Here is a 24039-nt window from a genome sequence, read left to right on the forward strand (position 1 = left end):
AACTAGTGTAAGGCAAATTCTATTCAGCACAAGAGTTAAAATGCTAGTACTGTATTTAACAAAGTCAAAATGTAAGCGAATACACAGAATCCAGTGAGGAAAAGAATTTAATGCAAGTGTCATCAGTTTAAGTTCTGTTTTCCCAACCATAAGCAGATGTTGAATCTGCCTGGCATCGGCTTAAAAATATGTGTAAGGTTTTTGCTGGGAAGCAAAGCGGCATCACCTGTTTGGAGAGCTGTCTTAACAGTTACACCTGAATCCCCTCCATGGAGAACAAAGCAGAGGACACGTGAAAATACCTGCAAATGTGTAATATCCGTCATTCTAGAGCCAGCTTTTCTTCTCTATATGTTATTATCGAGCACTGCCCTGAAAATATCCCAACTGCAGAGAAGAAAAATGAAGTCTGGCTTATACAACATCTCAAATTGCATGCAGTGATTTAAAGAAAGTCAAAACTAAACTCTGACTCTAGAGAGTGTGGTAAGAATGAACTGTAGGATTAGCAACAGACGAAAATCAAAAATAAGTTTTCAGGATTTTGTATTTTTAACACAGCCTATTTATTGAGTTACAGTACTTTCCCCAGTTAATTATTAACCACATACCTACCAATCCTTTTAAAGAAACGCACAGAGAAAAAAAAATCACAGCTCATTCTTCTGTTATCTTTCCCGTAAGAAAAAAACCCCAAAACGACCCCTGGAAGACAACCACACAAAATAGTCAAGCACTTCGGATCCTGCCCAGTACAATCACACTTACTGATCTTTTCCTCATCTCTTGAGAAAGGAAAACAGCAGAGCTGACCCATGGCACTGGTGCTGTCTTTCCTTCCCGGTGCTCTTCTCCCCGGGTGCCCCAAATAGAAGCTGCAGCTCGCGCCGCGATCTGCGAGCACGCCCTGCCTATTCCACTCCCAGCAGCAGCCCGAGCTCCAAGAGCCAATGCACAGCCGGCAGAGAGAAAGGAGAAGGGGACTCGCCGTGAGCAAAAAGGCTCCACCTCCCAGTCCTCCAGCCAGAGGCAAGGGCTCTGGGGCCGGCATTCAGTGAGAGAAGTAGCCCCATGCTCGCCCAATTCTCTCACCCAGCTGAGAGCTCCCCGCCTCTGCTCCGTGCCTCTAGCACAGCCTGCAGAACTGTGTGTCTTGAAGCAAGATCGTCCAGAACAAACCACAATGAGTGGTCCTCTCTCCCGCAGACAAATATAGTAATTACACCGAGAAAGCCGAAGAAAAACAAAAAGCCTACATTTTCGGCCTGCTATTTAAAGAGGAAGAGCTTTCTGTTATCCCCAGGAGATGTGGGGTTCTTTGTTTGTTTTATGAGTAAGGAACCTGACGTGGCAGAACACTGAAAACACAACTTGAATGAAGTACCACTAACGACCTGCAAGCTGCACCAACTGTAGGAATGACAGGGAAAAAGTGGGGGCAAAAGACAATCCTGTTGTCGGCACTTTACAGTGTAGCTTTTAAAGTTAAACGTCTGCTTTCTGAAACACTGCTGTGTTCTTCTATTAAATCAGTACTACGAATTTTGAAATCAGAGCATCAAGTATGTCATTAGCCCAGAAAATGACCCAAATCTAGAAGCACCACTGAGAAAAAGATCGGAGATAAGAGCACCTTTCAGAATGAATCCACGACGTGGCTAAGCAAATTCAGGGACAGCACAACGACTAATTTTAAAACACAGTATTTGAACTTTATGACAGGAGATAACTGACTTCAAGTAACAGCTCCGAATCTGTTCCCTTAAATAGGGAACAGCCTTACTTTATGACACTACAGGAATGAAAGACAGCTCTTAGTGCCCGAAATGCCATCCAAATTCCGGCCGTACTCCTCTACTTTCCAGCAAGGCACACACACACCCATCTACCAGGAGGTGGAAGGATGACTATGACAACTTGCCGTGGTTCTGGATGCAGGATGCCTGCTTTCATACCCCTCTGAACAAGAAGCGTATGCAGTTTGGAAAAATAACAGCTGTCTGGTTTTTTTTTTTTTTTTTTTTTTTTTAGATTTTATTTATTTATTTGACAGAGAGAGACACAGCGAGAGAGGGAACACAAGCAGGGGGAGTGGGAGAGGGAGAAGCAGGCTTCCCGCTGAGCAGGGAGCCCGATGCGGGGCTCGATCCCAGGACCCTGGGATCATGACCTGAGCCGAAGGCAGACGCTTAACGACTGAGCCACCCAGGTGCCCCCAGCTGTCTGTTTTTTTATGTTAAACATTACTTCCTGCATTTAAAGAAAGAAATATTTGTAGTAAACACTCTTCACTGAAAAAAATGAGTAATTCTTGGCATTCCCTAATCATCAACGTTGATGTCGCCATAAAACCTTTAGAAGTAGAAAGCCAGGGGCGCCTGAGTGGCTCAGTCGTTAGACGTCTGCCTTCGGCTCGGGTCATGGTCCCAGGGTCCTGGGATCGAGCCCCGCATCGGGCTCCCTGCTCCGTGGGAGGCCTGCTTCTCCCTCTCCCCCTGCTTGTGTTCCCTCTCTGGCTGTGTCTCTCTGTCAAATAAATAAATAAAATCTTTAAAAAAAAAAAAGAAGAAGTAGAAAGCCAGAGGTCTGAATCCCAGATTTGCCAGATATTAGCGGTTCTGAAATATTGACCTCTTTGTCAGAGTTTGGATTATCTTCCTCTGTAAGACCTGAAAATCAGGTTAAGTTCATTATAAAGTTTTTAACTTGTTGCAAAGTAGATAGTGTTTGGGAGGAAGGAAAGAGGCAGAGAACAGATAACTATAGCTATTTGCACCTCTGTCTTTTTAGCACCAGCCAGTAATCTCTCCTCCTCCTGTTCCAATCTCCTGCCCTACTAGCTGCCATCTTGAGTTACTGCTTATACATGTTATACATGTGGACTCCGAGCAAAAAGGCCCCTCACTCAGATGCAGCACTCAGGGGATAATACTCTGTGATGAACCCTACACCAACTTCACTTCATTAATTAATTCCTATTGGCACTACTTCTGACAATATGCAATTAAGAATAAAAATATAAGTAACAGTATATACCTCAGGATATCCTGCAGTCCAAGGGGGAAATACATATAATGTCAAATATCTCTCTCTCTCTCTAATGTCAGAGATTTTTTTTCATAGGCACTGAGTGAATCAATCATAATACAAGATTAGAGAAACAACTGAAAAATTCAAGACAGGGATTTTTAAACTGGCTTTTAATTGTGCAAATAATTAGCATATCATTTAACCTCAAGGAGAGGATAGAGTCTGGTTTCCTCTCACTAAGGTTTCTCTCTGTTCTGGAAGGCTATAGTTTCATACTGTAGGTCATGGCTACTCTCAGCCCAGGATTTCCAGGAATGGTCTTCACATTGCATATTTTTGTGTTTCTTTCAATAAAGATGATTCATTAAATATACAGTTAAATGGAATTTCCCTTCTATAGATTTCATAAGAGTTTCCATATACCCACATTTTCAACTCAAAATAACGGAGACATTCATAAGTCTGGATTTTTGTTTGTTTGAAAAACAAACTATACATAGGTTGGGAATACTGATGAAAAAACTGATTTTTTTCCCCACCATCACATGCCCCTTTCTGAAAGTTGAATAGCTACCATACAGAAGGACCTAGAAATGATGATCTAGTCATCATTTACCCAATTGTTTGGGAATACAACAGTCTGTAACTGACTTGAATAGTACAAGATACAAGCCCCTCCTTGCCCTTCCTTATCTCACAAAAACAATCAAGTAATAAACTGAGCAAGAATAAATGCTAAGATTTACTGGACACTTACTATATGCCAGGCTCTTGCTAAGTGCTTTACATTTACTCATTCATTTCATCCCTACCACAGTTTTGTGAGGTAGAGAGTATTTCTATCCCCTTTTTACAGAGGGAAAAAGTTGAGCTCAGAAAAAAACTAAGCCAAAATCTCTCAGAGAATATAGGACAATAATGGGATTTGAACTCAATTTGCATGGCTGCACAAATCCTGAGCATCTCATCCCAGAGTTCTGTATTATTAAACATAATTTGTATGGGGTATCAGGTATATACCTTATGAGCAGCTTACTACAATATCAGAATAATGCACAGAAAAATAGTTATTTAACCAAGCTCAATGGTAATATGTTTAAATGTCTTGGTTTCTCATGTTTTGTCACCAAATTCCTTTATTCATAGGGCACAAGTAATATAATCCTATGAAGGCAGATCCCTTATAGGAGCTGGAGCCTAGCTCTGCTGCCTGCCATGCTGTGGGGAGGACACTGTCTAGAGCACAGAAATACCAGAATGGCCCCTGAAAGCATTCACCTTCCAGGAAAAATAGCAACTCCTATCAGTCACGAGGAATCCCTGAGAATATTAATGGGATTTTGTTAGAGGATTAACAGACTCCTTTCAGTCATATAGAGAGATCTACCATAACTAGGAGAAGATTTTAAAAAGAAGTTAACCTGAATGAGAAAACCTGATATGATATCATGTTCATAACTTTAAAGCTATAACCTTTTCGTGTTTTCTTTTCTCACAGGCCTAGCTACAAACAAAGCATGGTTACAACAGATACCTGTCTGCTACAGTTGCTTGGATTCTTGTGACAATGGTTAAAATGGTAGGAAGGAAACTAAACAGTATGAGGGGGTGGCCGCTGACTCTTCTTCATGTGCTTTGATCAGCTCTGACAATACTATCTCTAAGGGGACACGAGAATTCTTAACTATGACCAAAACTCTATTCCCTGTATCACTGGGTAGCATTATTTTCAATCTGAAAACACATATACTTGGATTTCTGAGCAACCTGGCTATATGAAAGTCTGATTCAAGGTAAAGAACAAATCTCACTGTAAGATTCTGAATCTATAAAACTGTCCAGATTACCACCTCTTCTGAGACCTCCAACTCATTAATTAAAGGGAATCTGCATTTGACAACTTACAGAAACACACGAGAAAGAAAATAAAAAAGTAAATGTTCCTTTATTAAAAAGAGTAGAGAAAAAGAGGACATTAAGTCATGAAGTGTAGAGAGAGGGAAAAAATCCTCTATCCCTCCAAATTCTGGAACCAAGCCCTTAGGAGACATGCCTTTAAGAGCAAGAGACAAACTTCAGGAAGATTTCATTACACAGCAGGTGGCATGCTTATGGAAACTGTTATGCCAAGAAATGTCACAGTTCCAGTGAAAATGTATGTAAGTTCAAGAAATGCTTGACAATTCATGAAAATGCAACTCATAAAAATTGGGTTGTTTTGGGATATATCCCAATTTATTATATTGATATCAGGGTGCCAAAAGACAATCAGTCTGGGCCTTACGAACGTTGGATGCACATATTCAATATTGTATCCTGTTTCTCTATGTTCTTGTAAAACCAAATTTCAATTCTCAATCATCAATCCACAAAGCATATATCACCCAGACCTAACAGATGTTCCTCTCCTCTTTACCCACTGCTACATCTTTGCAGCCATTTTGTAACCAAAGGGCAAAGTTCTGAAGCTACATGATTAAATATTGATCTTTGAAAGCTGTTTTTATGAATGTCTGTCTGTAAGAAAAAGAGGCTGAAAAAGTTATAACTGAAAAATTTCAAGGATTATCTGTAAATCTCACTGGTAAAGGTCTATTTTTAATTACCAGGTAAAAGAATCTTGATCTAACTGTGAAATTTGGGAACCAAGAATATTGTTTTACTATTATTCCTACGTTAGTCATATTTTCAACAGACTTTTTATTTCTCTTTCCAGTGTTTTGTTTTTCTCTAAAACTGAAAGTTAGAGGTATTTGCATTTGAAACTGCCATATGCTATAGAGTTTCAGTAGGTAATTGAAGGAAAAATGTGTTTTTTAAAACACAAGGAGAAAAACATAATGTACCATATACAGCGTATGTGCATTTAGGAAAGGGGAGGAAACAAGCAGATAACTAGAATTACAAAAGAAGTCCTTCTTTACCAATCCATAATGGTCACTCCCAAATCTCTGCTGATGCATGTCTACCTAGTGCCAATTCTCAAATGCTTTCTCCATGCTTATTATTAAGATCTTTTCTTTCTTCAGTTTTTTAAGATTTATTTACTTGTTTGAGAGAGGGGGAACACAAGCAGGAGGGGCAGAGGGAAAAAGAGAGAATCTCAAGCAGATTCCCAGATGAGCACGGAGCCTGACACGGGGCTTGATCTCATGACTCTGAGATCATGACCTGAGCCGAAACCAAGAGCCAGATGCTCAACCGACTGCACCACCCAGGCTCCCTCAATCAGTTATTTTCTATGTGCATGGCCCAACTTTCAACAATGTATGTAGCTGCAGCCCTTCCCTTAATTGGTAAGAACTAAATCAGGGAGGAGAACTTACTTTCTTGCTCAGAGAACAGACAGCAGTAGAGCTCTTGAGGTAGGAGCCTGGAGGATGGGCTGACAGGTTACATTACCTGCTTGGACACCTCCAATTTACATTATACCATTTTATCAATTCAATTTGCTTCTAGCCACTATTTATTAAACACTTAGTATGTGCTGATATGATGATCACAATGGCTCTTGAGGTGAGGTTAACTTTCGAGAAAAGGAGTACAACCAAAGTAAGTGAGAGAGAAAGCCAGGGCCAAACCTCCTACTCGGAGGCAGAAATCTGTAGGCATGTGCCCACGGGAGCAGGAGGGGCATTCGCCTTGTGGTAAATCCCACTGGACAGTTTTATAAAGGCAATGCAGTAACAGTCATCTATCTTTTCTAGTTAGCTGCTGTTAGTCCTGCTTTTACATTCTGTCCTTCTTTTCAGGCATTAACAATGAAATCACAAAAACCGACAGGAGTTACTTAACTCAAGGACAAGTTAAATGATTGGATGTTAAAACCTATTTTTTTTTTAAAGGGAAATCAAAGAATATACTTAATCTGCTGGCCAGTATTTGTATTATTTGACATGGCTGCCTTCTTATTCAACTGCTTTTAATCCCTTAATGCCCTGAGACTTTCAGAGAGAAAGCAACATCCTTCACAGCAGGAAAAAAAACGTATTTCAGAAAAGCCAATAGGACCCAATTGAGTAGATTCTATTTGCAATTTAACAATGTAAACAACAAAAATTTGGTTGTATAGTTTCTAATTTACTGGGGGTTTTCACAGTTCCTAATTATTCTTTATCTGGGATATGGTCAATCTGTATTTAGCTCTAAAAGTGCTCCACTGTTTGACCTTGGGCGAGACAACAGTCACATTTCCTGCTGTATAAAGGATTGGAAGACCTCAAATAAAAGGTGCTTTAATAACTCAGTGCACTATTACTAAAGGTTTTTTTTCTCTAATAACAGTGAAAGGGATGAGGAAGAATGAAAGTAAATCCCCAAAATAATAAAATGAAAATTCACTTATACTAGGTGAAATCATGATTGGTTTTGGCAGGTCTCAGGATCTGTCCTGATCTACCGTGGCCCAGGAAAACATTCATCTGATACACTATGTCACTATTCATTCTGCTTATGGACACTTTTAACAACATTTGATAACTGTTGTTTAAATACCCATAAAACTGGGGCGCCTGACTGGCTCAGTCCAAAGAGCAAGTGACTTTCCATCTCAGGGGTGGTGAGTTTAAGCCCCATGTTGGGTGTAGAGATTACTAAAATCAATCAATCAATAAACAAACAAACTAAAAAAAAATGTAAATACCCATAAAGCCAAAATACTGATGATGTGGAAAACAAAGGCAAAAGAAATGTAGATAAAATCAAATGTCCTACACCTTTGCAGTCGCCCATTGACAAGTGGTTGAGATAGAGCGACATTCCTCAAGGAACTCACAACTGCCTTAATGTTTTTTTTGTTTTTGTTTTTGTTTTGCTTTGCTAGAGGCAAAAAGCAACCTTAGCTTGGCATTAACCAGACCTCCAGGATCCTGCAAATCCTCTTTAACAAACGAAAATCCTTCTGGAAACTTCCTTTATCTCTGCCCCTCCCCGCTTAAAAATATATAATCAATAGCTCCTCACAATCCCAGGGCAGCTCTTTCTGCCCACAGGTCCTATCCCTGTGCTTTAATAAAACCACGTCTCAAGAATTCTTTCCTGACTGTTTACTCCCGAACCCCAACATCACATCACTATGACTATTTTCTGTTAATACATTTCTTCTTTCATATCCAAAATGTGTATCTGGTGGGATGCACTCAGCTGCAAGTAACAAAAAACTCTTGATGGTTAAAAGAAAGAAATTCATTATCTCCTATAATCAGAGATAGAATGGCTTTCAGGTTGGTTAATTCAGTGGCTTAACAAGATCCAGATTCCCCTTTCTAGTCTCCCATACACAGTGCATATGTTTGTAGTCCCCTAGTGTCCCCTAGTTAAGATGGCCACTAAGTCCTGGCATCACATGTATACCCAACAATTTCCAGCTAAAAGATGATGTTCTCTTTCCTATAAATCTCTAAATCTCAGCCCAAACACTATGTTCTGAGTTCCCATGTAGATTTCCCCTCAAATATCAGATGTGGTCACATGCCACTTCCTAAACTAAATACTGGCAAGAAGAATGGAACCAGTCACCGGCAGGCCCAAAGCCAGGCCCATATGCCCTGAAGTTCGCCACCTCATGGGGAAGGAGGGTCTGCCAACAGAGAAGGAGGGGAAGAAAATGGATTCATAACAGGCAAACCCCTAGTGTCTCCAGTGGTCAATTAAAATTAGTAAAGTTACTGAAAGGGTCAATAAATAATTTTGGATAGCAGAAAAGGGAAAAAGCCCTAAAAAGTAAATAATTGAAGGAGAGTGCCATACTAGTAAAAAACCAAACAAACAAAAGCAAAAACGATCATCTATGGATAAATGTGTGGTATACTTCTATACTGAATGCATAGTTGGAGAACAAGTATCAAAACTGTTAACTGCCTTTCTCCTCAACCTTACAATGCTAAGACTGACTTCTTAAATAAAAGCTTTTGCTTTGATCAGAGAGTTAGCAAGGGAAATATTTTTGGCAGCTAGGGATCCCTGGTAGGAAATATAAAATTTATGATCATATGCAGTTTCCTTTACTCATAGCCAGAAGCAAGACAAAATATTCACCTGAATATCCTCGTCAGTAGAAGATCAAGTAGAACCCCAGTGAATGAATTGACAAAATGTTGTTCTCTCCATTAGCTACAGTTAGTGCTCTAGATATTTTATATAAAATGTTTTCAAGTTAGATAAAATAGTCAAGGATCTTTATGGGTTAACGAATAGAAACAGAGAATTTAAATTTCGTAAAGGGAAATGAGTATACTCAGTTTTTTCAGCTCTCATGGTCCCTGTTTTTACCAGGACAAATTTCTCAATAAAAGAAGGAAACCTGCATAGTAAAGGGGCATTTTTATGCCATTGCTGTCCAGATCCCATAGACCAACAAGAAACAATAAACAGATTTGTCATTATTTGCTTAACCAGTTTCCACCACCTTTTATTTTAGCCCCTTGGTTTCAAATCTCCTTCTTTCCTCTGCAATAGTTATCTTAGGTAACTAGCTGCAAAACTAGTCTGAAGTCCCAGGTTTCCAGATACCCCTCAATTATTTCATTCATAGCCACAGCTTTCACTGTGAACCTAATGCCACTGAATCCCAAATCTATCCCTCGGATAGGTCGTCTATGTCCCACACCTCCCTCTGGGATGTGTCACTTGACTGGGCCACCGCTGTTTTAATATGTCTAAAGTCAAACTCATCCCCTTGTCACCAAAATGTTTTCTCTTTTATCCCTTACATTGGTGGAGGACACTACAGTCGACCTAGCTGTCAAACCCCAAATATGGGAGCCATCTTAGACCTCTCCCCTGTCTTTCATAATCTGCCATAAACCTAAAAAGACTGATTCTCCTGCCTACCTAGATCTGCAGTGCACCCCTCCTTCTCCACCTCTGCTGCCAAAGTTAACTGCAGACAATCTTCAGGATCTGTGTAGGCTTAGTGCTCCAGTCTCCTTACTTATCTTACTGATTCAGTTCCCTGTTCTCCCCACCATCGGGCTTTCATACTACTGGTAGAATGGCCTCTCTAAAGTACAAATCTGAGCATGTCATTTGGAGCTCCAAAATTTTTGAAGGCTCCCATCCCCTACAAAATTAGATCTGAATTAAGATACGATCTGAAGGATAGGTAATTCACGTGCAGAGTGTATTACTTACACTCCTCTGGGAAGCTACTCAACCTGAAAACACCTCCCTTTCACCTGTCCTCCTTCCCACATTCTCACTTTATCCTTCCCTCACTCTATTCTTCCCTCTTCAGTGCAGCCTTTCCTGACAATCCCAGGCTGAATTACATGTACACTCAGTTGGTTCCCATTAACTGCCTTACAGTCACTGTCACCTTCAATTGTAATTGTTTGCATGACTTTGCACTAGGACGTAAACTCTTGAGAGTATAGTCCGTGTTGGCCCACCTTTGATCTTTAATATACAACATAATGCTTGGCACTTGATAGGTTCAATAAATATCTGTTCAGTAAATTGCACAAATAAAATACAATAAAATGTGTTTATGTGCACAGCTTGCAGCTCTTCAAATGCCCCAAGGGAGCTAGCCTGATAGCTCAGGCAATATCGAATCCCAAGTTCACTCTACTAATAGTACAACAGCCAAGAGCCGTTTACTCACTACGGTTATACTACCCCCCTCCCTTCCAATTCCCATTTTAAGAGTAAATAGAGAACAAAAAAATATACTGGAATTGGATTTTCAGACAGATGGACAATGAGAATATTATTCTCTTCCAATTAATCAGATATGATAATAATTAAAGCCTAGCTCTGGCAAAAACTGAAGTACAACAATTTAACACAAAATAGAGAAGTTGGGAATGATAATGATGGAAGAAATTTCATGAGCTCACTCAGACCTCCAGGTTAGAGGACTCACAAATGGTACTCCCTCTTCCACCTTAAAAGATGGGTCAGTAAAGACATTTAACAAATCCCTTAACCCTCGTCCCAGTGTTTAACAATCAATCTTTTAGAGTCCAAAGTTTTTCCTAATTCCTAAAATAGTGTATTCCCAGTAAAGATTAAAAGGAAAATGACTTTTTTCCCTTTTACTAATCCTTCCTTAAGTCACTCTTTAGCCCTGTCTGTCCTAGGCTAAGAATTCTATATACATTGGGGCGCCTGGGTGGCACAGTGGGTTAAGTGACTGACTCTTGGTTTCTGCTCAGGTCCTGATCTCAGGGTCATGAGATCGAGCCCCACACCGGGTTCTGCGCTCAGCGTGGAGTCTAAGACTCTCTCTCCCTCCCCCCTGCTTGCTCGCTCTTTCTCTAAAATAAATAAAATCTAAAAAAAAAAAAAAGAATGCTACACACACTTTGTAATAAACACAGCAATAATAATGGACACTAGTGAGTGAGCACTGAGTATGAGTCAGGCACGATGCTAAGTGCTTTTAGTGCATTATCTCATTCAGTCCTCACAACATCCTCATGAGTTAACCATCATTATGAACCCCATCTTACAGATGGGTTTAGGGTCATGAAGTAATGTGCGCAAGGTTACCAAGCTGGGAAGTGGCAGTGACCATTACAACAAGGTCTGTCTCACTCAAGGAACTCCTGGGTCACTGCGTTTTTCTCTCTGTAGTGCGTGTACTGTCTCTCCACTGTTCTGCATCCTCTCTAATTCCTTAGTGCTTCACTGAAATGGGAGATGAACTTCATGAGTTTTACATACTTGTCTCGTGATTTCATCACATTATCAAATTGGGTTTTTTTAAATAACACTACATTAAAGAGGATAGATTTCCAACTTTGTTGTGTTTTTCCTAGAGCCAGGAAAAAATAAAGCTAAGGTTTCTATCCTCACATTGTACTTACATATATTAATTACATATAAATATATATGCAATATAAAATATTACATAAATACATAAATCAAAAGCACGATATACATCCATGCATTTTTATTTTTTAAATGCACCAATATTAATCACAGGCCATTAAAGGAAAGCATTAAGAGTAACGCAAATCTATAATTACCTAAAATGGGTGTTCTGATGTTAGAAAAGTAAGAACACCATTGCAATAAGTATTCTAATATGAGTAGTAGAGCTATTAATATGAATAACTGACATTTTTATAACACTATTTGTTAGGCACTGTGCTAAGCACCTTTAGAGCGATAACTAATGTGGTGAAAAAGCGTATTCAGAGTCAATTAGGCAACGTGATGGGTTAGTTAGCCATAACTTTCGGCAACTGGCAGGGCCTCCTAACACTAGTTTTACTGTACACCTTAACGCCTTTGACCACAAGACTCTGCACTCCAATATTATCATTCATGTAGTGGTTTTTTTTCTTTTTATTAGAAATTCAATATTTACTTTCATATTTCCTTTTTTAAAAAGATTTTATTTATTTATTTGATATAGACAGAGAGTGTGCACGCACACAAGCAGGGGGAGCGGCAGGCAGAGGGAGAAGCAGGCTCCCCGCTGAGCAGGGAGCCCAATGCGGGACTCGATCCCAGGACCCTGGGATCATGACCTGAGCCGAAGGCAGACGCTTAACCAACTGAGTCACCCAGGTGTCTCTACTTTCGTATTTCCTAAAACACTTAAAACGAAAGGCTCTACAAATAAATCATAAAATAACATAAACTGCTATTGTATCATGCTAGCACTGATGCTTAATTTGTCAGATCGTTAAATTTACCACAGAGCACTGCTCCTTTAATACGTAAGGTCCCTACGGCATCTAATATAAATCATAAGGTTTGAAACCAGGCCAACAGATAGTTACATTTTCAACCAGCCTGAGCCACATCTTCCATTCTGTGTTAGCATCAAGATTAATAGCTGATAGGGCGCCTGGGTGGCTCAGTTGTTAAGCAACTTCCTTCGGCTCAGGTCATGGTCCCAGGGCCCTGGGATCGAGTCCCATATCGGGCTCTCTGCTCCGCGGGAAGCCTGCTTCTCCCTCTCCCTCTCCCGCTCCCCCTGCTTGTGTTCCCTCTCTCGCTGTGTCTCTCTCTGTCAAATAAATAAATAAAATCTTAAATAAAAAAAGATTAATAGCTGATACACCAGTTAAAATACAGTGAACTATCACTAAGATTAATTTTCTCAGTTACTTAATTTGAGGCTTCCTCTAACTCAAGCAAATGTAAAGAAATAAGCTGAGAGTTCCAATTATCAGTTGCTTTTTATTTTTACTAAGGGCATGTAATAATGAAATTTCAAACACTTTCTTTTTAGAAGACATGTTTCACCAAAGAAACATTTAAGAGGAGGACAGTTAGATTACGAAAAGGAACAACATGGGCATCTGAGTAATTTTAACACATCAAAGGTTCTACTATTTCAAGAGCATTCTGCTTTCTAGGCAGGATGACACAGTCCCAGTTGAATCTGGACAGTCTTGGCTTTCTTTTTTTTTTCTTTTATCCCAGCCTAGTATACTCACAAGGGTACATTTAAATGATAAATTACATGGTCACTCAATTTCTGTGTCAGAAAGTAAATAATTAAATACTCTGTACTCAGCAATTACTAATTTACTTGATAATTTTGAACAGAGGAAATTTCCAACTGCTAAAGTTTTAAAGTGAAAAAAAATGTACAGTTTTCTCAGATGATAAACTGTGTTTTCACTTCTCCCTCTCCTAACATGCTCGAAATAGATTCATCCTAATTGGTCTAAGCAGAGATGAAATTTTCTTAATCGTCTTCCCTGTCAGCCTGTGCAAAAGAAAACAAGACAAACTTTTTGGTCCTGCCCACCACAAAAGAGGCATTCTATATTATAGAATATCAATTTCACATAATGATTTTTAAATGTGTCATTCATATAGATACGCTACTGTCAGTCTGGGGTATTTTTGCACTTCTTACATTTTTACCACAGAAAGCTTAAATGGAAATTAACTGTGCAGCCATCAAAATTAATTTGTTGGAAGAAAGGCTGGAAATATTGATCAAAATTAAGTTTGGAGAGGGGTGCCTGGATGGCTCAGTCCATCAAGCGTCCAACTCTTTATTTTGGCTCAGATTATGATCTCAGGGTCGTGAGATCAAGCCCCGTGTCAGGCTCCACCTGCACTGAGTGTGGAGTCTGATTAAGATTCTCTCTCTCTCTCTCTCTCTCTCCCTCTCCCTCTGCCTCTCCTCCCCTCACCCCTGTTCATGCTTGCATGTCCTCTCTCTCTCTCTCTATATATATATATATATACACATATATATATACATAATTAAGCTTGGAGAGTTGTCTGAGGATTAAATCTTTTCATGGTTTTCTTGGACCATGAACTGAAGCAGCAATTTGTAAATATTTTGGTTTTAGGACCACTTTACACTCTTAAAAATTACTAATAATCTCCCCATCTTTCTCCCCACTCAAAGAGCTTTGGCTTATGTGGGCTATTATTTATCAGTATCTATTATGTTCAAAATTAAAACAGAATTTTCTGAAAATTTATTAATTCATTTTAAAATATCATACACCCTTATGATAATAAAATATTATCATTAAGAACATTTTTATGAAAAACAACTATATTTTAATTAAAAGTTTTATAGTGAGAAGAATGGCATTAATTTACATTTTTGCAATTTTCTTTAATGTCTGGAATAATCAAAGACCGCTTTATCCTCATCTCTGATTCTGCATTCAATCTGTTGCAATATATGGTTTCATCTGCAGCCTAAGAAAAATCCAGCCTCACATAGATACAAATTTATTTTTGAGGTTTTATTTATTTATTTGACAGAGAAAGACAAAGCAAGAGAAGGAACACAAGCAGGGAGAGTGGGAGAGGGAGAAGCAGGCTTCCCGCTGAGCAGGGAGCCCGATGCAAGGCTCAATCTCAGGACCTGGGATCATGACCTGAGCCGAAGGCAGATGCTTAACGACTGAGCCACCCAGGCACCCCTAGATACAAATTTTTAAAAGGGGGGAGAATAATAGCCTTTTCAGATAATTGTGGATATTCTTCTTTGATATTATACCAAAACGCAACAAGTTGTAGTTTCTTAAAGTTTAGTTGCAATGTGAAATCTTAAAACTTATAAACCTTTCTTACTCTCTACACTCAAATCTTTTGGTATCTTGAAATTTCAATGGATCTTTTATCTATCCATGTCTTTGTAACACATATTGGTCATTTTAAAAATGCGGAGTTATGCAGATCTTCCATATTTTGACACATTTCTTTACACAACATCAAAAAATACCATATTAGGGATGCCTGGGTGGCTCAGTCAGTTGAGTGTCTGACTCTTGATCTCAGGTCAGGTCTTGATCTCAGGGTTCAAGCCCTATCTTGTACTCCACACTAGGCATGGAGCCTACTTAAAACAAAAACAAACAAAACAAAACAAAACAAAAACAAAACCACATTGGACCAATCATTAATATCACCATGGACTGCCTAGGGACACTAGTAAACTTCTGGGGGTGATGGAAATGTTCAGGATCTTGATGGTGATAATGGTTTCACAGTTTAAAAACTCATCAAATTATACACTTTAAATATATACAGTTTTGTATATAAGTTGTACCTCAGTAAAATAAAAGTAGTGTGACAGAGGGAAAAAAACTGGGAAAATGGAGTTCATTACTCTACTTGGCTAATTTTGTTTATGAAATTTTCCATAATAAAAAGTGGGAAAAAGTCTTGAAGTTCAGGAAACTGTCAAACTCATGGTAACAAATTAGTGTTTTTCAAAAGTCTTGTTTTTGCCTGAAAGCTTGAATTTTATCATTAGTAGTAAATAATGTCAGATGCCCCTCATGTGACAAGTGTATTTTAAAGAAAATGCTGGCCAAATACCCAAATGTGAAAATGACAGCTTGCAAGTCATTTTTTCAAGAAAAAATGACGTTCCAGAAAAGAAAGTGGCTACTTTAGCTGGTAGCTTAAACAATGACACGAGTGCTTTTCCCCCTCTTCTATATGCAGAAGTGCTTTATGCACACTTCTCATTTTCATTAACAAAATACTAAAAAAGACACATACAGAGACAAATCAAATACAACTAACAGATTTTACTACTCAGCAAGAACATTCTTACATGAAATTGGCTTTTTTTTTTTTAATATTTTTAATTGCAACTGCCTTGACTCATATTGGCCACATACACCATTGCTTTTGCACTGTTACTATTAATGTTAACTCAGTCGAAAAGGCAAATGTCTTAGCATTTGCATCATAAAAAGAGTTTTGCTCTCACAGACCCTAAAATTACCCCAGGGACCACCAGGGATCCATGGACCAAACTCTGAGAACTAGTAAACTAAAGTCTGTTTTAAAAGAATTTAAAATCCAGGGGTGCCTGGGTAGCTCAGTCGGTTAGGCATCTGACTCTTGATTTCGGCTCAGGTCATGATCTCAGGGTTGTGAGATCGAGCCCTATGTCAGGCTCTGCGCTTAGCAGGGAGTCTGCTTGAGATTCTTTCTCTCCCTCTCCCTCTGCCCCTTCCCCCTCGCTCTCGCGTGCGCTCTCTCTCTCTCTCAAATAAATAAATTTAAAAAAAAGAATTTAAAACCCAACTGAAGTGTAGCCCTATAAATTATTAGGATATTGAATCATTCTTAGATAAGCACAGTGAAGCACATTTTTCTACAGCAAAAAGTAAATGGTTCACATGAGAAAAGTAAACATTCAAGCACATATCTATTGCCAATATCCCTTCCTACAAAGTAGACCTTCAAGAGAACATATGTCATTTAAGCAAAACAAATATTTTCAAATTAAACATTTTAAAAATTTGTTATTTATCATTGATCTAAGTTTCAGATTTAAGGATTCTAGAAAGCTCTAAGATTTTTGTCCTAGTTATGGCTTTCACCCAAGAAAGAAAAACTGTTGACTTCCTTCTCCCTCCATCCCTTCTTGCTGCAACAACCAAGGGGTCAATTACATTGACAGTATTACCTTCCATAAAGAAGATCCTCATGCCTACATACTAAACCAGGCAAAATCCAGAAGTGGACAACTCAGTGCATTGGAAGCTCTGTTTGGTCTCTAAGGGGAAAGGAGCACTGAAGCTTAAGCACCAGACTCAGAGCCGAGGGTTTCCCCTGATGTACCCCAAAAAGTCTTTTCCTACTGGCTGAACCACCACCTAGAAACTACTAGAAATCCCTCTGTGGACCAAGTCAAACTTTTTAAGACTGACAGGATTGTCTAAGCTGTCCAGGTTTCTAAAGGGTGTTCTCAAAAAAGGCACATTTGGACAGAATAAATTCATTGACTCACATCACTTAGAATTCTCATAGTGTTTCATCCCATAAAGTCTGAGTCTGGTATCTCTCTGTTCTGATCTTTTGCACATTGGATACAGACTAAACTGACTACAGCTCTGTCAACTCTAATTTATCTAACCATGACCCTTTTTGTCTTCTATAACCCTATCGGTGCACACCTGTATGCTTCTATTTGAGCCAACAGTTGGCCCAACCCTAACCCCTTCACTGCCTCTGTGTTATAGTCTGAAATTAATTCAAAGTCTTATCTTCAGGATCCAATTCTGTGTTGTTATATGAAGTATTAAACTTCACCCCCTTTTATCCTACACCTATCTACTCAGTCTTTTTTATTACATACCCACTGCCTCAGTATGTGTGACTGTGTGCATCTCCTTTCCTTCTCCTTCCCCCACTCCTCATAAAAACAAACCTAGCAAGCTCCTTGTCATACCTTCGTCAGCTAACTAGACGGTAGGTTCAGTCATTACAGTTTTTGTAATGTGCCTCCTATCACTAATGTTGCCTCCAGCCTGCTTCCCTCCCCCATAAATCCAATCTGCTGCTCCCAGATGGGGTCCTTTCCCCGCTCTCCATCTGCCCACTCAGTCTCATCCTATTCTTCGAGCTCTGCCTCTCCTCACCAGCACATTCTTCTAGGAGGTAAAATCATAAGCTTCTTCCACTACATCCTAACAAAGCCCGCTATTATTATGGGCAAACCCCCATTCGTCTAGTCCTCCTTCTTCTCCATTTCTCATTGCCAGTGACTATCACTCTTAAGGACTATGTCTTACACTTCTCTGTATCTCATGATACCGAAGAGAGATGCACATACATTGTACACACTTAATAACATTCATTAGATTAATGATGAATAATTATTATTAAGTCAAAAAATAGCTGAGGTTCCTAGAAAATTATGGCTTCCACCTCTACTTGCAAAAATTATAAAGAAATATGCTGGCCTGCAAAAACAAAAAAATACCTCTAGACCTTTCCAAATTCCTCATTGCCTCCTCTAAGATACGTCTGACAGCTGAAAGTAAACTAGTCTTTGCAAGCATTAAATTGCTCATCAATCTTACAAAGGGTGTCATTTAGTCAATTACCTTCCCTAAGGAAATATAAATGGAATATAGCTGCCTGAGAAAAATTAATTCACCCAACTCCTGTAAGTAGCTCACTGAGAACAGCTTCCACCACCCCAGGATATCTGAGCCATATTTCATTCCTAGTTTCACCAGAAAAAAATGTGTTTTTACCTTTTTTTTTCTTTTTGGATTTGAATTTTAGCTGACTATTGCGGTTAGGTTTGTAAGGAGTTGCAGCCCAATATTAAGCAGGCATAATATCACCTAAAGTTTGGACTATGAGAGAACTAAGATGTAGAACCTTTTCTTGTATCTGAAAATATGAATGTTGCCTGCATATCCTATCAAACTCTCCTAACACTCAACTCAGATCGAGGGATATGATGGTTGAAGAGCGAGAGGAAAATGCTCAGCATGGAAATATAAAGTAGGCACAGGGAATAGCAGTAACTGGCAGGGGAAATCCAAATTCAGATGCCTTCCGGAACCAAGCACATGGTGTGAACATGCTCAGCAAATTTATGGTAAGAACAACAGAGTAAGGGAGATGATAAAAGGCAGCTACTTCTAAGGTCAGTGTGCCAACTACTCCATCCAGAAAATTGTTACCATGCAAGAATGTAGAACCAGTGTCATATTTTCTGATTGTTCAGAAGGCAGCAGGAACCCAGATTTTTTACATAAAATTACCCCAATGTTGGCAAGTTATTAAAATTAGAAGAAAAAAAAAAACAACAAAACTCTGCGCCAGTGAAATACAAAATGAAAGGCTGCTAATTTATGATCTCTGGAACAGAGCTGGGGTATAAAAAAATATTATAAAAATACATTCCTAAAACTAAATCCCTACTTCACACTCACTTTTAGTAACCGGATTTCTGTATTAATCCTCTGGGTCTGAGTACTTATATTAATGATCAGATCAGGTAGGTTAAAAGCTCAACTGCAAAAGCAACAACAACAACAAAACTGGAAGAAAATATAAATGAATATGCATCAAATCTTTGATTTGGGGATGACTCTTTATTATAATAATTAACGAAATCACAGAAGAATTTTTCATCTATAATTTAACAAAACTTAAAAGCAATTATTGTGAAAAATGCCTTGTGACCAAAATTAAATGTAAAATAAAACCTGGAAAATATTTGAGCCAATATAGCGAAGGGCTAATTGTCTCTACTATAAAAAAACAAAACAAAACAAACAAAACCTTCACAAGTTGATAAAAGACACAAAAAGAACAGATTCTAGCTTCTTATGGACAAGGATGGTTTGCTGTTGTCAGCTGCCCAGTTCAAAGCAGTGTTCCCGGTGAGACATCTGCCAAACCACACAAGTTCAACACAGTAAGTGCTCAAAAACCTAAAAAGCCCCAGAGGAAAAGGAGTGCCACAGAAGATCCAACAAATAGAAGAATTCACACCCAATGAACTAGAGATTTTAAAAATATGAAAAGTCCTGTTTGGAAAATTGTCTATTTAGCTCTTCTACTCATTTTTAAATCAGATTATTTGGGGTTTTTTTGTTCAAAATGGCCAACAGACACACGAAACGATGCTCAACGTCACTAATCACCAGGGACATGCAAATCCAAAGCCACAACGCAGTATCACCTCACACCTGTCAGAATGACTATCATCAAAAAGAGAAGAGGCAACAAATGTTAGCAAAGATATGGTGAAAATGGGGCCCTTACACACTTTTGGTGGGAATGTAAATTGGTCCAATGACTATATGAAAGAGTATGGAGTTTCCCCCAAAAATTAAAAATAGAAATACCCATACGATCCAGTAGTTCTACTACTGGATATAAACCCAAAGAAATGAGAAGAGGATTTCAACAAGATATATGAATTCCCATGTTTATCACAGTATTATTCACAATAGCCAAAATACAAAAACAACCCAAATGCCCATCAATGGATGAATGGATAAAAAAGATATGGTACATATACATAATGGAATTTTATTCAGCCATGAGAAGGGAGAATATCCTCCTACTTGTGACAACATGGATGGACCGTGAGCACATCATGCTAAGCAAGATGAGTCAGAGAAAAATGAGTACTGTATGATACTTGTAAGTGGAATCTAAGAAAGTTAAACCTGTAAAAAACAGTAAAAATTTTCTGGTTACCAGAAAATTGGGTGGTAGGGGGTTAAGAGTAATGGTGTTTCAATGTGTACAAACTTATAACAAGTAGTAAATAAGCCATAAAGATCTAATTTACAGTATAATTAATATAGACACAAATATTGTACTATAATTATGTAATGTGATAAATATTGCTACATCAGCAATCATATCACAATATATAAATGTATCAAAATAATACCTTGTACTCCTTAAATTTATACAATGTTACACACCAAATTTATTTGTAAAAAAGAAAAATGAAATAAAATATTTTTAAATATATGAAAAGAATTAAGAATTAATTATATTGAAATCCTCAAAGAGATAAATGAAGGAATAATGTCCATGAGGCAAAGAACAGAACAGGACAATATGAAAAGAACCAACTGGAAATCTTGGAGATGACCATGTAGTCATTGATTTTTTTAAAAAAAGATTTTATTTATTTATTTGACAGAGAGAGAGTTAGCGAGAGCAGGAACACAAGCAGGGGGAGTGGGAGAGGGAGAAGCAGGCTCCCCGCTGAGCAAGGAGCCCAATGTGGGGCTCGATCCCAGGACCCTGGGATCATGACCTGAGCCGAAGGCAAACGCTTAATGACTGAGCCACCCAGGCGCTCAATATTTTTTAAATAATAATAATAATAATAAGATGCCCTAAATGGCATTATTGAGACAGCCAAAAAGAAAATATTACTCCCCAAGAATTCACTATTAACAAATTAAGACATAGCAAATAATGCAAATCTAATGAATTCCCTCCCCAGAAAAATTCACTTATGTACCTACATACAAAGTTTTATAAACAAAGTTTTATAAACAACTCCCAGAGTCTTTGAACCCAACTTCTACCCTACACTTCTGAATGCAAAATATCTTAAGAATGGAACTCTGTCCCACTCTATTAATACAATACAATATTAATACAATAAAATACTGGTTCAAGGTATAGGAAACAGGCTTTAAATTTGAGTTAGGATCAAATCAGAAAGAAGCCAATTAAATCTGATCAAGAAACAAAGAAAGTGTCCTGAATCTTCCTAAATATTCTGTTATGAAACTCAGGTAAAAATAAGGTTGAGAAAATCAGTAACTATCAATAGTAGATAAAGGAATTCTAGTGTGTATTAAAATTGGTTAATTATAACATAATAATTACCATTTTAGATGCAAATATGATTTTAAAGTTCATTTTGGCATCCCAAAATGTGACAGAAAAAATAGAGCGTCTGTAACAGGCAAAAACCATTTTTTAAAATGTTAAATGATCAGTATGGGGATACAAGACTGGTGGAGTTTAAGAGAAGCTAAATTGCTCTGAGTTAGAAAAGATGAGAGATAAAGAAGCCTGAGGGGAAAATCTGGAGATGTTGCCTAGAATAAGGGGACTTTTAAAGACTAAGCGGAAAAGAGTAATAAAACAGAAAATTCACTGGTTGATGCATCGTGATTTGGGGTGAGCTGAACAGAGCTGTCTAACGGCAATGTACGTGACACATGGTATAAGCTGTCTGATGCCAATCCCACGATATCTTTGGGAAAATCTACACATTGCTCGGGTTTTTTTATATGTTTGTTTACAAGGAAGAGCACGGAGTTCTCCTTAGTTCTCCTTCAACGTTGGCCTAACGTAAGTACACAGAGAACATACAGAAAGCTAGCCCACATCTGTGTTACACAAGAAAGTCTTAAATTTGTCCTTTGCTACTATCCCAAACAGAAATGTTTGGTCCTCATCAAAACCTCGATGGAAGATAGCTCTCCAACAGAGATTCTGAAAACACAAAAATCTTTCTTAAAATAGACGTGAAATGTTTCAGAATATAAATTCAGATGACATACTGAATATCTCCTGTTTAAGATAGCTAAGGTCTTGGGGTAAGGTAAAATGATGACTTCTCTGAAAACGTCTAGTGAGAATTTGGAAAGAAAATTGTGTCTCTGGAACATTTTCTTTATTGCATTAATAAACTTCAGTATTAAGTATACTTCCACAGGTTTTCTTCAAGCTGATATGGAGAGAAATTATCTTGGTTGAAGACCTTGAAATATTTAAATACAGGTATTTATCTTCTTTGATTACTTCTTCTTTGTTACTTCAAAAGTATACAAATCAGGTTGTCTTGAAGTTCACAACTGTATTTTATTTTTAAAATTTTTTTGAAGTTCACAATTTTATAAGAATAATGCCTGGGTTTGAAATAGCACATTTGCATCACAAGAGATCAGATTCCTTTGAATACATTCGCACAGCAGAATAACCCTGTTCTGGTTTAAAAAAAATCTTCATTTGATGTATACACTTTCCACTTGGAAACATAATTGTGTATGAGTCTGTCTCAATCACATGCCATCTCCTTGATAAGATGATAGAAGCATTCACATATGAATCTTTGTTTCCCCAAAAAAAACCATGTTTCCTTTGAGGGAAGAAATTGAAGGACAAGTTTTCAATCTTTGCAGGCCACCTAGACCTTATCTTCTCAGAATGAAACTTTTTGGCCTGGAATATTCTATTCCTAATTCCTAATTAAAAGCAGCAAACATGAAAATGCCTGGTATGGAATAGTGTGTTTATAGAGGCCTTCACTGGAGAAGATGCTGTCTTCATATTCATGAAATAAAATTAAACTGGAATGAATTTTGAATCGTTTCAAGACTTCATTATAATTATATTTAAAGCACAAAAGTATAAAAACCATAGGAACTAAAATCTTGACTGATAAATATGAATAGTAAATATGTTCTATAAAATTTCCAATGTATTATTGCCAAAATAAAATATTTACAAAAATATGTCATTGAGAGAAATATATACAACTAGCCCTAAATATCTGCCAAAAGGAACGATGCTAAAGAAATAAAAACTAAAGACAGTAAGTAGTCTTTAAATGGTACTCACCAATCACAACTGAAGACTCACAGTGATAATAACCATTACTTTGTTTTTTCTTTAGCATGGAGCAAAGATCTATGCGATGTACCATTTCTTCTCCAAATCTGTGACTGATAAATTTTTCATAGAATTTGGGGTCTATTTTTTTCACTCCCTTGAAATGACAAAACAAAATCACATCACTCAATCATTCCACTGAGGCAGCTGGTTCATATTTATATCACTTTCTTAGAACCTGATATTACACTTTGGTATACAGTTCTGCCTACTGGCATTTGAAAATGGATACCACAAAACAGTCGTAAAGCTATTTTTAAAGTCTCCCTGTCTAGGATGAGTTGTATTACCTAAAAAAAATCATTAAAGAGTGTGGGGTTTAAATTTGGCAGCATTCAGAACTTCATATACTTTAAGCTTCTGAAGTAATAAAGTATATCAAGTTGAAGTTTGAGGTATCAAAAAAAAGAGTAATCATCAACAACAATGGAGAAATGGATGAATTTTTTAAAAGTGATATAGATCTTAACATTTTATAGTGTATAAAGTGTTTTAATAAGATCGTTGCAATTTTTAAACTCCTTCCTTAAGAATCATTTGAAGACAGTTAAAGGTTATTTGAATTGGAGGAGGGGGTCAGTGATCTTCCAAGTCCTTCTCTACCTGCCTCTCCTTGTTCTCAGTATCTTTCATAACAGGAAGAGG

The 24039-nt window shown here is 37.9% G+C and overlaps 1 protein-coding gene across 3 annotated transcripts in view; it reads right to left on the bottom strand.

The window, feature by feature from the left end:
- AKAP7 (A-kinase anchoring protein 7) overlaps positions 1 to 24039 on the bottom strand; it is a 144301-nt gene that overhangs the window by 38843 nt on the left and 81419 nt on the right. For 2 of the 3 annotated variants that reach the window (XM_044917408.1, XM_044917409.1), the window contains exon 7: positions 23344 to 23491. In XM_044917408.1, the coding sequence (XP_044773343.1) occupies positions 23344 to 23491 (148 nt within the window). Of the gene's footprint in view, positions 1 to 768; positions 818 to 23343; positions 23492 to 24039 lie in introns of those variants that run through there. The other variant, XM_021693452.1, reaches the window with a different exon arrangement.

This window comes from Neomonachus schauinslandi, chromosome 8 (assembly GCF_002201575.2).
Source record: "Neomonachus schauinslandi chromosome 8, ASM220157v2, whole genome shotgun sequence".
Taxonomy (NCBI): domain Eukaryota; kingdom Metazoa; phylum Chordata; class Mammalia; order Carnivora; family Phocidae; genus Neomonachus; species Neomonachus schauinslandi.